At 44.8% G+C, this 14,208-nt stretch overlaps 1 protein-coding gene across 2 annotated transcripts in view; it reads right to left on the minus strand.

The window, feature by feature from the left end:
* Positions 1-14,208, minus strand: part of roraa (RAR-related orphan receptor A, paralog a) — a 282,907-nt gene that overhangs the window by 62,422 nt on the left and 206,277 nt on the right. Inside the window, exon 1 of one of the 2 annotated variants that reach the window (XM_066667464.1) lies at positions 11,367-11,517. The exons of the other annotated variant lie outside the window; for it this stretch is intronic. Within the exon in view, the coding sequence (XP_066523561.1) occupies positions 11,367-11,397 (31 nt within the window). The 5' untranslated portion in view covers positions 11,398-11,517. Of the gene's footprint in view, positions 1-11,366; positions 11,518-14,208 lie in introns of those variants that run through there. 2 annotated transcript variants of the gene reach the window in all.

Genomic DNA, 14,208 nt, shown 5'->3' on the forward strand with positions numbered 1-14,208 from the left:
TCACACTCATGCACACATTGCGACAGTGTCTGCTGTTCTTCAGAGGCAGGGAAGAGCGGGCCGATGGGGTTGGTGTTGGAAGGGGGGGGGGCTGTCTGGAGCTTGCAGACTGGGTCTATAGATTCTGTGTTGTTTTTGGTAGTAATTGAGAACACACTCAGCTTCTGAGGATGTTTCAGCGGCCTCCCAGAGCTCCACACACACACATCACATTAACACAGCCATCATCAACAGCACGCTCCCCCGAAACCACCGACACAGACAGATGAGAGGACTGAGCGGAGGACTGCCGATCAAGATCTCAGTGTCATGTTGCATCAAGCAAGGAAAATATCTCACACCAACTTTCTACGCGTTCCTTCAGCCTACGAAATGAAGCCACATAAACAAAAGCTTTTTTCCACCTATGTGCCACATGCTGACTCACTGACCATAACACCAAAGCTCTGAAGAGTTTCATGAGAAACCTGCTCGCTGACTTTGTGCTTTTAAATCGTTGTTTTATCTAAATACAGAATTTTTGGACCATTGTAGCTGACCAGACTCTAGAGATTATTTTTTAAACAATGACTTATCGCTATATTTTTAATTCCCAAATGCTCATATATGGACTTTAGCTTTACAGTATCTACTGGACTAGAATATACTTTTAAAAATAATGCTTCTTAGTGTTAATAACAGAGGAATACACCTGCAACTTATGAAATCAAGTCACAGAGGGCTCTGCACAAGTGTTTAATGAAAGACTCTGAACGTAAGGATTAAGAATCATTGTGTTTTCTGATGTTTTTAGGGTGTGCAAGGACAGAAGAACGTGGGATGATGTAAGGAACAGCATGTAGAGGACCAAACAGATTTCAGGCTGGCTTCAGCGCTGACACAGCCCTTGTTCAGGATGGACTGCTTCACAGAGAGAGAGAGAGAGAGAGAAAGAGAGAGAGAGAACACAAGGACCTGTGCTCAGCATAGGGAGAGCTCTCATCCAGAAAGAAGGAGCCCAAGGGAACAACAGACAGAGGGAGATAGAGAGAAAGAGAAGGAGGGGAGGAAAAAAAAACTTCAAAACAACAACAAAACAAGCCCAGTACTCCAGAGCAACTCTGGGTGATTGCCAGCTGCACTCAACATTATCCTTCTGTAAGACAGAGAGAAACATAAACTAAGAGAAGCAGACAGAGGCAGATGGACAGAATAGACAGAAGGAGAGAGACAGTCAGAGGTACACACAGACAGAGAGAGGGAGGGAGAGACCACGAGATAGAGTGAGTGAGTGAGTGAGTTAGTGAGTGAGAGACAGAGGCAGAGATAAAAATGAGGGAAACATACACAATCGGCTGAAGATCTGTCGTCTCTGGCTCTCTCTCAATCAGAGTGTAGGGGGGAATGGATGCCGACATGCAAACGGCTGAGCGCGGCAGGGATGGAGCGTCTAATCAGTAATCAGTCTGTCTGTTTAGACAGTAGGGGCTCCGGGCTCCACTCTGGCATAGGTCAAGGGCCTCTCCACAGTCTCTCTCTCCCCCACCGAGACACACCCACACGCGGCTGCAGAGAGAGCAGTGTCCCCCCGGCCCCCACCACACCTCTCTCTCATAAGCAAATAACTCCTGTCATCTCTAATGTCGCATTCCTGCTACTGCACACACACAAATCATCATTCCACACGACTACTGTTCTGAGACATCCATTCAAACTGACGTATGAATCTCATATGCATTTATGTATATCACATTTACATAAAAAATGTAATATGAATATTCCAAACCCTGCTGTGAAATATAATATATGCAGCTGTTTTTCTGGGAAAAAAAAAATTCTAAGCTCTTTCTTGTGGTGTTTTTAGAACTTAATTGTTTTAGAAAAAAGGGGGGCTCTGATGATTTCACCATGAAGCAATAAATGCATAAATAAATAAAATAAAGCCCTTTCATCTTCATCATTAAAACAGGGATCACTTAATTTCTAATAAATATATGTGCATATAAAGCATGTTGCAGGGGTTGGTAACGATAAGAATGGTTGGCTTTGTTGTTGCGAGAAATTAAATTCATTCCGTGCAGCTTTGTTTAGAACACAGCACGACTAATCAAAGTAACCTTGAGATATAATTTCACGCTAAGGCTGAGCGAGGCGGCCTCCTCGAAACAATACACCAACGCTTCTCACACTGCTAACTGCCAGAACATTGAGGGTACAGACCAAATGTTTACCAAACAAAGTTATACAACGCACTAATATGACGCGCTGCCCGTACAGCAATCAGAAAGTGAGAAATTGCAGCGTGAAGTGTTTTGTCACAGTGCCACCTAGTGCTGTGGAGTGCAGTTAATTATTTTCAGCTCTGCTGAGCACAGGTGCTTGATCAGGGCAAATTTGAACAGAGTTGGATGGAATTACACAAGTAGCACCCCGACGGCCTCGGCAGGAGCCCCCTCTAAATCATCTCAATAGAACTCTTCTCCTTTTGTAATCAAGCCACCTACTCAAGAATGGCTCCTTCTATTGTTCTACTCTCTCTCCTTTTCTCCCTCTCTGAGCCTGTTCCCTAATCTCATCAAAATTCACAGGAATACTCCCACATTTCACTCCGCTCTTCGCCGTTCTTGAGTGTGTTAAAGCCGATCTCCATGGGACAGGAAGAAGTGTGCACTCCTTGGCCCCTGAGGCATGCACTCCGTGAACCCCAGTCAATTGGCACGAGGCCTTCCTGTAATACTTTGCATTTGGTGATGTCGGCATCTCACGCCCTGCCTTTGAACATGGTCTAAAATCACATGATGGACCCTTCTGATTTGGTTCTGCAGTTTATTATCATACCATCGGATTAACCTTTCAGAGTGTTAACCATTAGGCCCCATGTCTCTTTTACCTGGCGGCCTTTTTAATTCTTCGACGGTCGCAGCATGCTCTAAATCTCCCTGCTTTATTTGCTGACAGAGTAACACCTTTGCTTGTGTTGTTATGAAAATAAAGCGGCTGAAAGGTGAGACGCTCTTGCACATGTGGGGAAATATTTTCCCAGTTGGCTCAGCAGAATTTTGGCCTGAGCCCTCCCCTCCCCCATTTGTGGCCTTTTTAGCCTGATCTAGGCAGTGCTGGGTGGTACTGATAAAACTGAAAATAATCTTATTATCACTAAATATATTACACTGTTTGATAACATTTAATACAGGATTTAAAAAGTGAAGGTGTTCTCAGTACCATTCTGCTAGAGGTCTCACAGTTCAGACATGCAGCACTGTGCAAAATCAGAGACCACCTTACATTAATTTAGCTTCCAGTTAAAACCAGCACGTTATTAATTATTCAGAACATATTTCTGAGGAGATTATATTTAAGGCAATCCACTTTCACAAGGAAAGAATAAAAGTTTCAAAAACTGCAATTCAAACAAATCCTACACGATACAGAGAAAACAGAACTTCGTGCAAAACCTGATCGCCACAAGTGTCACCATCAGATAAACAGTACTTCAAGCTTTCGACTTTGAGAGGCGGGAGAAAAACAAGCTCCACTCATGATTCAGAGCTGAATTAATCCCACTCTACACATTCTCAAAAAGCTATTTCAGAGAAAAACAAACAGAAAAAAAGAAAGAAAATTTGGAGATCAAACAAAGAAAGTGCTGTGTTTCTTAGAAATATGGACTGCCCAACCCAAAATGTGAGGAGCAGAAAATGTAAAAACCTCCATAAAGCCTGAACTTCTGAGGTGTGTAAAAACATTCCTGCAGATCACCAAACCAAAGAGCAAAGAATCCTGAAAAATAAGTATTTATGTAAATTTACTGTTACCTTCTGATGATTATGTGTCAATTAAACAGGACTGTCTCTCTGCTGTGCTTTTATTTCACACTGATCTTACACAGAGAAAACATTTCAAGAATCATTTTTAATTTTCCAAACTTATCAGAAGCCTATTGAAAATCTATATCACTGTCTGATGCCAGAAGTAATAGAACAGATTATATATAGCACTGGAATCAGGCTATTTTACCCGATTTCTGGTGCTAGCGCAGGGTAAATAGGTCAGTGGGAATAACCCAAAGGTCACTGCTTATGTCACAGCAGGGTCAAACACAAGTGAGAAGAAAGGGAGACAATCAGATCTCAGCTGGCTCTCCTGGGTGTTTTCTCTCGCTTTCTCTCTCTGATTACGGCTGAGCACCAAGCAGTCCTTTCTGTCTCTCTGCTGCAGAAAGCAGGTCATGCCAGCTCGCGGTGTGGCTGAAGATGACACCGGCCTGATGTAAGAGAGGATAAGAGATCTGACATCTTCAGGGAAAAATAAGTCAAAGAGCAGCTTCCGCTTCTAAATGACTTTTATTTACTGTGGGGATTAGGAGCACAAAGATCTAGGGCCCAGAGGGGCTACGTGGAGCAGCCTATAGCTGGGCACACCGCTACCAGGCGAGAGTTAGGTGGGCAACAGGGAGTCGACACCCGCTGCTCCCTCACGCATCTCTATTCCCTCGTATTTGAGTCAGACAAAACGCAAAATCAATACTGTTTTCTTTTTTTCCCCTTTCTTTTTTTTTCTCCATTCCCCTTTCCACTTTGATGCTACTTCAAAAGGCCAGTGGACAGGCCTCCAGAGGGCCAGGGAGCAACAGAGAGGGAAAAGAGAAAGGCGAAGGGAAAAGGAACGGGCCAAAAACATGCCTGGAATGAAAGTGGTGTAAAAAAGAAAAGAGAGAGAGGGAGAGAGCATATCTAGCGCACACACGCTCTGTGAGAGCTAACGTGAAGCTGAGGGCATTAGCCGTGACTGAACTGAGCGCACTGGACAAGGCAGCCTCATTTACTCAACTGTGAGTGTGTGTGTGTGTACGATATGTGCGTGTGAGTGTGTGCACAATATGTGCGTGTGTGTGTCTGCACCTGGACTATTCTGCACAGTGGGCACTCCTTCAGCACACAGAGCACACGCACGCTAAACATACACACACCTCCATATACCTAATTCTCAATTACATATACTGAATGCTTGTGGAAGCCAGGTGCAAATTAGTCGGTGTGAAGGGTGTGTATACTCACAGGTGTGTGAGTTAGGCTCTAAAGATTATGCGCAGTTCACCATCAGCAAGTTATGTGGCTTTGAACCACTCTCTGTTTCACTTTAAACTGACCACGGTTTAAAAAAAAATCCTATAAAATATTCTGAAATATTCTAAAATGATAGATGACAATGTTTCGCTCAAGCTATGTGTGTATGTGTGTATGTGTGTGTGTGTGTGTGTGGGTCTGCACCCCAGCTCCAGGTACTGGATCAACAATCTCTGGTGTACAACATCTGGCTTTGGTGACAGTACTTTAGTGAGATATATTTTTTAAGAAACATATATATTAAAGGAATGAATCTAAACACAAAATGAAAATACTCTGATCTAATTGTTGTGTTAGACGTTACAGTATGGAGCTTGTGTTTGTGTATTTTGAACAGCTGATGTATTGGTCTACTGTCTCTCCCACAGTAGTGTGAGTGGGCTTGGGTCTGATGTGGCAGTATCAGTCATAAAGTTATGCGTATAGGTCAGGTTCTTCCCTTTGTGACCTTTAGGATGTGTGTGCGCAAGTGTGTGTGGGAAGCAGTGGTAAACATTAGGTTTGGTAATATTGAGCTGTCGTTTTCCCCAAAGACCCTTTGAAGATGGCCAGTGCTGTAATCAGTAATCCCTTCACTGCTCTTAGTCTGGCACAGCTGCTGGCTACTCCTTATAAAGTCCTAATCTCTCTCTCTCTCTCTCTCTCTCTAAATGAAAATAATCTCTCTCCCTCTCTCTCTCCCTTTCCTCCTCTGAATTCCAGGGCTGAAAATAATCTCTTTTCTCCCTGCTCAGTGTTTGAGAGTGGCACGGAGTGTGTGTGTGTGTCTTTGTGCGTTTGTGTGCGAGCGTGTGTAGGTGCAGCCGGACCTGTGGTGAATGTGTTATCAGCAGAGTGCTGAGAGAGGGAGTATTCTGGCAGGCCTGAAATACAGCCTGACAGGCCAAGACTTCAAAGGCTCCAGTATGACTGTGGCCTTTAATATACCCTGAAAGATGATGCAGGAAATTACTGCAAAAGTGAGAGAAACCCGCCCAGCCCCTCTAACAATCAAACAGTACCCACCATTTCCATAGAGCCACACACACACACACACACACACACACACGCACGCACGCACTCTCTCTCTCTCTCTCTCTCTCTCTCTCTTTCTCTTCCTCTCCCTCGTCTCTCTCGCTCACTCACACACGCACACTCAGATCTGAGTGCGCAGGCCCACGGTAATCAGGCGTGATTAGTTTTCTGCAGACCCAGTTAGGCTGTCTTAAGTCTGATAAAATTAGCCCAGTGATTGAACGAAGAGAGTGAAAGAGGAGCATCTGATGTAAAATGGGAGAGAGAACGAGAGAGAACAAGAGAAAAGAGAAAGTGAGACAGAAAATGAGAGAAACACTGGGAGAGAGACACAGAGAAGAGAATGTGAGGATCGGTTTGCAAAAAGTATGAGGAAGAAAGAGCAAAACTATGAGAACGTTGAAATGAGATGAGAGGGGGAAAAAAATTATGACAGATTGTGAGACAGAGAATGTTCTAAATGTCCAATGTTTTGATGACGCTTTCACAATACTGGGTCTGAATATGGTAACGCCAGTAAAGCTTATTGAATTGAAATTAAAAAAAAAAAGGGTAGAGAGTTGACAGAGAGAGAGAGAGAGAGAGAGAGAGAGAGAGAGAGACAGACAGACAGACAGACAGACAGACAGAGAGACTGAAAACGCAAGAGAAAGAGACAGAAAGAGAGAGTGAGGACACCACAACCCCACAGCCAGGACAAACATAGAAGCAGATAGCAGAGATAGAAGCAAGTGAAGAGAGAGAAAAAAGAGTGAGAAACAGAGAGCAAGAGAGGGAAAGTGAGACAAGAGAGGGGGGTGGGGCAAAGTTACATATTTGAAAAGAGAATGAGAAAGAGAGAGGGAGAGAGAGAGAGAGAGAGAGAGAGAGAGAGAGAGAGAGAGAGAGAGAGAGAGAGAGAAAGAGAAAGACAGCGAGAGAGAGAGAGACAGAGGGAGAGTGTGTTGGCTGAAAAACTGTTACTCTGGGTCTGAGCTGTCTGAGGTGCCAGCTCTCAGAGTTGTGTGTGTAACGATAGGTGTGTTTGTGCATGGCATTGCCAATGAGGCACTAGGCTGTAGCATCCTGTCTCTCTCTCTCTCTCTCTCTCTCTCACACACACACAGTCACTCACTCACACTGTCACATCCTCACTTACACACACCAGCTACTGGAGGTAAATTAAAAAAAATCCTTGCTCCCAGTGGCCAGTCAATATCTCATTAAACAGCTGACCTGTCCATGCTGGCAGGTAATGCATTTCGTAGCATTGACACACACACACTACCAGCCACACACACACACACACTCTAATAATGCGTGAAAATGGCACTCATCTCAGTTCTCCTGAGAGAGTTGTTATGAAGCTGTGCGGTCACTCACTTCTGAGAAAGAGAGAAGGGTGCCAGTGTGCACTTGCATGTGTTTCATGTGTTTGTTTGTCCATCCAGATCAATCAGCTCTACCTCAACTTCTTACACACTGGACAAGGATCTGGATAGTGAGGGTGACCAGTGGAAATATTTACTGTGATCAGGTAAATTATAACAACATGGTGGAGTTTCAGCAGTGATCTGAAGAAAACAAGGTGGACCTGGTGAGGGAAAGTTCTAATAAAAGCGGAAGTCGGTCAGTGATTGAGCCTAAGCTTTACACAGTTCAATCCTGTGCCATTACAGAAAAACCCAATCCAGCCAGTAATCTGGCCTTTTATTTTTAACCCTCACTTCTGGGCTTTGTTTTCCCTTCCCCCCTAATGTGTGGCCATTTTGCCTGGGCTCTCCGTGTCCTCTGTGGCTAACTGGATAATAGCCAATCTTGTTAACCTGTGCTGCGGTACGGTGGAGCCCTGTGAATCTAGCCCAAGAGAAAGAGAGAGTGTGCGGGAGTGAGGGGGTAAGAGAGGGAGCGACACATTGAGACAGAACAGAGGGCAAGCCACTAATGTACGCCTCCGAATGCAAATGGCGTTTTGTTTGACTTTGTTTGCGACGTCGACGCACGACCAATTGTACACGGGTGAATTCAAATTATGCAAAGAGCGCTGAAAAGTGGTTCTCACATTCTTTCCCTGTGTTCTGCGCAGCATGCAGGCTGGAAAATGCGCCTCTTTGAGACATTTCAAACATTTTGGAAATGATCCCAAGACTTTCAAGCTTATCGAAGGGTTAATTATCACACAGATGAAGCATGCTTTATTCTTATTATTTTTTAACTTCTTCTCTGTCTTTGGCACATCAAACGTCTTTCTATAATTATGTAATTAATATTTGGAGTTTTCATCTTAATTGTGCTGAGTAGGCAGGCTAATTTGCATGGGGTAATGAGGGGGATGTTTCCATTACAGGTAATTAGGGGCTTGAGAGGCAGTAGTGTGGCTAGGAGGCTGGAAGCTGGGAAAAGGAACGAGAACGAAAGAACAAGGGAGGAAAAAAAAGAACGAGAGTGACTTTATGCTAATGTAGATGGGAGGTGGGGGACAGGGGGATCTCATGAGAGTCTGCAACCACACACCTAAAAAATTAGTGGGGGGAAAAATTGCAAATGAATGTGGTTTATACTGTATATGAGTAAAAGCGCTGCTGCACTGAAACACAGTCAATACCCACACGATACTCTCAAGGCCAAACGTCTACTCTCTCACTCTCATTACTACATTCATTACATAGCAGTCATTGTGATACTGATCAAATGATAAGTTACTCAATAACACCCCACATGTTAAAAGACTCTCCCACCTGACTCTCCTTGTACTGCACCTGCAGCATGCACTCAATTACCACAGACAATTATTTCCCTGAATTTATTTGTAATAATAAAGACCACAGAAAGGAACAGAAAACTTAGTGCTGTACTCACAACAGAAACCAACTAAAGCAACTGCCCTCTGGCTCCTATAATACACGTGTTGTGAGGCTGTGGGTTTCTGTTCCTTTCTAGGCAATGGGAAATTACTGTCTGTGGTAACTGAGCACATGCAGCACTAACTCTCCGAGCTGGAAAAAACACCGGGCATTCCTTTAGCAAGTCAGAACATAGAATTTAAAGGGTTAATGTTCCTTGGCAAGAAGAAGTAGACATCAGCCGAAGAAAATGTTAATTCTGACGAATGCAATAAGAGTGTGAGAAAGCTTTATATGGTGTAAAAGCTGTGGAAAGAGGGAGATGAGACGAGAGACGTACAGTGTTGTGTTCTCCCAGGCTTCTGCTATTCAGCTCTATTTTCAGCCAGCCAGCCTCTCCAATCCAACCCACACATTAGACCCTGGGTCAGGGGCTATCTTTTACACCTGCTCCATCATGCAACTCGCTGTGGAGCACGCACACGCATGCACGCACACACACACACACACACACACACACACACACACTTCCTTGATAGCTGTGCACTACACACTCAAACCCACATGCAAAAATGTGCCGTCTGCAAAAGTATGAAAGAGCAGGTACAAAACCAACACTTCCCTGCACTGACAGGCTCCAAACCACACAGCTCTGAGTAGGCTTTCAACTGTATGTGCACACTGGCTCTGAATGCTTTTGCCTCTCTGCACACTAAAGAAATGACACTAAATTATTTTTTAAAACAAGCAAACCCACTGTGATTATCCAAACCTGACAGATCCGCGCTCTGAACATAAGGCCACGGGATCGTAACTCACAACACATACATCCACACAGGCAGGAGCGGATTGCATTGGGATTGCGCACACTATAATTATGTGGATGCATCACTTGAATAAGGATATGAGATATGAGAGGGAACGTGAATAAAGGAGACTTCTCTCAGCTCTGTACAGAGTGTGAGGGCGCAAAGTGCAGAGCGAGCAGGCTATCTGCTAACACCCAATCACTTTTTCCATTCCCACCACTTCTCACCTAATGCAAAATGACAGCTGCCTGTACCCCTCTCTACAGGCTGCGAGTGTCAGTATGTGTCATGGTGTGCTCGTGAGAGAGTGTGAATGGAAGTAGTGAAGTGCACGGACGCTTGGACTGCATGCAAGAAGTGCGCATACTGTGTTACACTTGCACGAGAGAGACTGTGTTAGCGGGCGAGGGGTAGAGAGAGATTTAATTACAAACTCATATTACACACAAACAACAACAACAACAACAAACAAGGCAACGTTACTGCTCAACTGCTCAGACTGCCAGGCCCAAGAGGACTTGGTATGTTTATGTGAGAGTATGTGTCTAATGATGAGGAGGGGGCTGGGCTGGGCTGGGCTGGGGAGGGAGGGGAGGGGGGTTAGCAGGATTAGAGATGCAGGATCAACATCAGTGTGGCGGGGCGGCCCTTGCCCTGCTCTCATGGCCATTCATGCTCACCCGCCAGCCAAAAAATAGGTCAGTGGAACACAACACACATCAACATCAACCCAAACCTCTTCCAGCCAAAACACACATGCAAACACACATGCTCCTCTGCTCTAAACACAGATGAATAGGGATCTCACTATCATCTTAGTTTCTTAACATTTCCAGCCATTTGACCAACCCTTGAAAGTTTCCCTGCCTCTGCATGTGGCTCATATTAATACATATTAGTAGATATGTAATTAACAGCAAACACAGATCTAATCTGCAATCTACAGTAATGACGTGAGGTTTATAACTAGGTCTACTGCTGTGTGCAGAAACAAGTGGACACCAGCCTTAGACTTATTTTCACTTTACCCTCAACAGCCACAGGACTCGTCCGCTTTCACTCTGACATCTGTATTAAAAGAACTAACTTAATTTTGTCTGGTTCTATGCAGAAAGGAGAGCTTAACTCTGCCCTAATAAACAGGTTCTGACAAGGCACAGGCTGCTTCTGTCACAAATACGCAAACTCACACACACATGGTGGTCTGTCTCACTGCATGTGAGGACTTTTTTCAGATTTCTGCATTACTGTATCAAAGCAACGCAACACCTAGACATAGACCTAAGCCTAACGTTAACAATGAAGGCGACATTTCTCATATTTACTTTTAAAAAAGTTGACACTGTGGTGAATTGAACAAGTCCCCTTGATGTTGTCCTGTCATTGTGAGGACATTTGGTACACAAACCCACCCACCCCTTTCAAGCAAGCCGCTCCACGTGAGCGAGAGAGAGAGAGAGAGAGAGAGAGAGAGAGAGAGAGAGAGAGTTAGTTGGCAGTCTGTGAACAGCTCCTATACTGGCGGCTGTACTTGTTACTTAGCCCCTATTTCTCTCGCTCGCGCGCTGTTCTATGTTGCAGGAGCGCTGAAAGCCAGCGTGCCATCTCCCTCTTACCTTTCATCGCTGAAATCACAAAATACATCATTAAGCTCGGCGGTCCATAGGCGAGCAGCAGGCGCGGCGCGTGTGAGAGCCTCCCCCTGGTGTTGTCCTGCTGCTGTCCTGCAGTTCTGCTGTTAGAGCAGCAGCTGCCCAGCACACAGAACAGCTCTGCCGCTCCGGCTCTCTCGCGCCACCACACCACACTCCATGTGACTATGACGTCGCCGCGAGGTCCCGCCCACCAGCGCCTGACTGACAGCACGAGCGACCACTCAGCGACGAGAGACCGCCTGCGCACTGACTGCACACAGAGGAGCGGAGGCTCTAGAGCGGGGCAGAGAATGTTTTGAGATAGCCTGTGTGTGTTTTTGTTTGTGTGTTTTCTGGTCTGCCTTATCGCAGGTGAGAGAGAGAGAGAGAGAGATAGAAATGAAGCCATAACAGTAGCATCCAGGCAGTAAACGAGCTTTTAAACTTACAGAACGAAAATCTAAAAGTGTACAAAACAAGAGAAAAAAATACGAAAAGAAAACAAATAAACGTGAGAGAAAAAGATATTGGAGGTGAACAAATGATATGAGGATTAATGACCAAGTAGCTGTATTACACCTATTTTGTATAGTACCAGACTCTCTCTCTCTCTCTCTCTCTCTCTCTCTCTCTCAACAGCTGGAGTTACATCCAGCCTCATCTGCCCCCTCATTAATATCAGCACGACCAGAGAGGGAAGGGAAGAGGAGGGGGGGTGGTGGAGGGACGAGAGAGGGAGAGAGAGAGGGAGAGATTCTGCTCTTCTGACCTCACTCCAGCAGGCTGATTTCTTTCTCCCTTCCTCTCGCTGGCAGTAGGGCTCACTCTCGCTGCCCTGGCAGCTGAGCTCTAGCAGATAGCAGATAACAGAGGTAGGGGTGGGGGGATGGGGAGGGGGCACACACACTGATCCTATCCACCACACAACAACTCTCTGATGAGTCTCACTATCTAGCCAACCTTTTCATTTTCTCTCCTTCCAGTACTTCATCTGAAATCCTCACTCATCCACACCCCCCCCCCCCCACTCCGTCCAATAATCTGCTCTAATCTGAGTCCTAACCAGTTGGCTCCTCTTGATTCTGCTCTTAGTTTAAGCTGGCTCTGACCATCAATCTATGCATTTTAAATTTCCATAAACGAGTCCTTTCACTTTCCATTTGTCGTCGATGTAAATAATAGCATATCTGCAGATTTGTGTACCCCATCAACTACGATCAAAGTAATTAATGTGCCTAATAAAATATGTCATTTTAAATTATGAGCTATTAGCTCCTCCACTCATGATAAACACTCCCTGCTGGAAAGGAGGTGCAGCATCGCTTACTTAATCTCACGCATCAGAATATTCCCTTTCTGTCAGCCGTGTCGAATGGTAAAAATAAAACCCCAGTGTTGGTTTTAAGTCAAACATCTACTGCGGCGTCTGCGGTCCGCTGGAGAAAAGCAATGCAAATGCAGCCTCTGCAGAGGGCCAAAATTACCATCTGATCACAACCTCTCACACGATCAATTAGAAGCAGCAGAAATAAATTAGCTCATGCTATGTCAACAATAATCCGTCATCCAGCACTGCATAATAAACTAAATATGATTTTACTGCCTTGATTAGCAAATGAGGCACATCGTAGAAGAAAATGAGCAGCGTCCAGGTTGGATACATGCTGCAAACAAAGAAAACAATGGTCCCTAAATGGCTTGGCTGTGCAGGTTCTGGTGGGAAAGGGGGAGGGGGGGGGGCATTAAACTTTGTATTGATGTAGAATAGACAATGAATGGTTCTTTAAACACTGAGGATATGTGGCACTCATATGTCTCATTGACATCACTGTGCAAAAGACAGAGACCTCCCTTCCTTTACTAAAAATATCTAGTCAAAATGCCAAGCAAATTTATTCATTGTGCAATGTTAGAACAGAAGCAGAAAATATGTGTTTAATGTAAAATGACACAGAAACCTCAACAAATAAACAAGGTATTTCAGTCAGTGGGTCCGGAGCCTACCTGGAATCATTGGGCGCAAGGTGCGAATACACTCTGGAGGGGGCGCCAGTCCTTCACAGGGCAACACACACACCTACGGTCTACAACACCTTTTGAGTCACCAATCCACCTACCAACGTGTGTTTTTGGACTGTGGGAGGAAACCGGAGCACCCGGAGGAAACCCACGTGGACACGGGGAGAACACACCAACTCCTCACAGACAGTCACCCAGAGCAGGAATCGAACCCACAACCTCCAGGTCCCCGGAGCTGTGTGACTGCGACACTACCTGCTGCACCACCGTGAAGCCACAGTTAAAAATAGTGCTTCTCACAATCCAATCAATGCTAAACATGGTGGGGCAGTCAGCACCTATTCTGAGAAAACGAGGAGCTTCTTTGTTAGACTTGCAGATCGTCCCTAGTAATGGCTTCTTGACAGATGCACATCCTTTCAGACTCATGTTACTGAATGAACACATGCCTTTCCTTTTTAAACCTGAAGTGAGAGTGGAGTCAGAATTTCCTTTGTCTCTCAAAATGAAAGCTTTAAGAACTGTTTATCTGATGGTGGAAGTTTTGGAGATCTACCAGGACTTGCACAACTCTTCGTAGTCTCTGTATCTTCTAGAAATTGTATGAATAATCGTTTGGAAATTTCTGTACTTTCCCTTTCTTTTTCATGTGGATTATATCATATCTAATCTCACATCCTCAAACGGATCATTGTTTATTGACAGCCATTTCGATTGGAAAAATAAAGAAAGAAATGCGGCCTCTGTGTTTCTCACACTACTGAAGATCCACTGAAGAACCATCCACTGAGAGGTGTTGCCTTTC

The sequence above is a fragment of the Hoplias malabaricus genome, chromosome 4 (assembly GCF_029633855.1).
Source record: "Hoplias malabaricus isolate fHopMal1 chromosome 4, fHopMal1.hap1, whole genome shotgun sequence".
In the NCBI taxonomy this organism is placed as follows: Eukaryota; Metazoa; Chordata; class Actinopteri; order Characiformes; family Erythrinidae; genus Hoplias; species Hoplias malabaricus.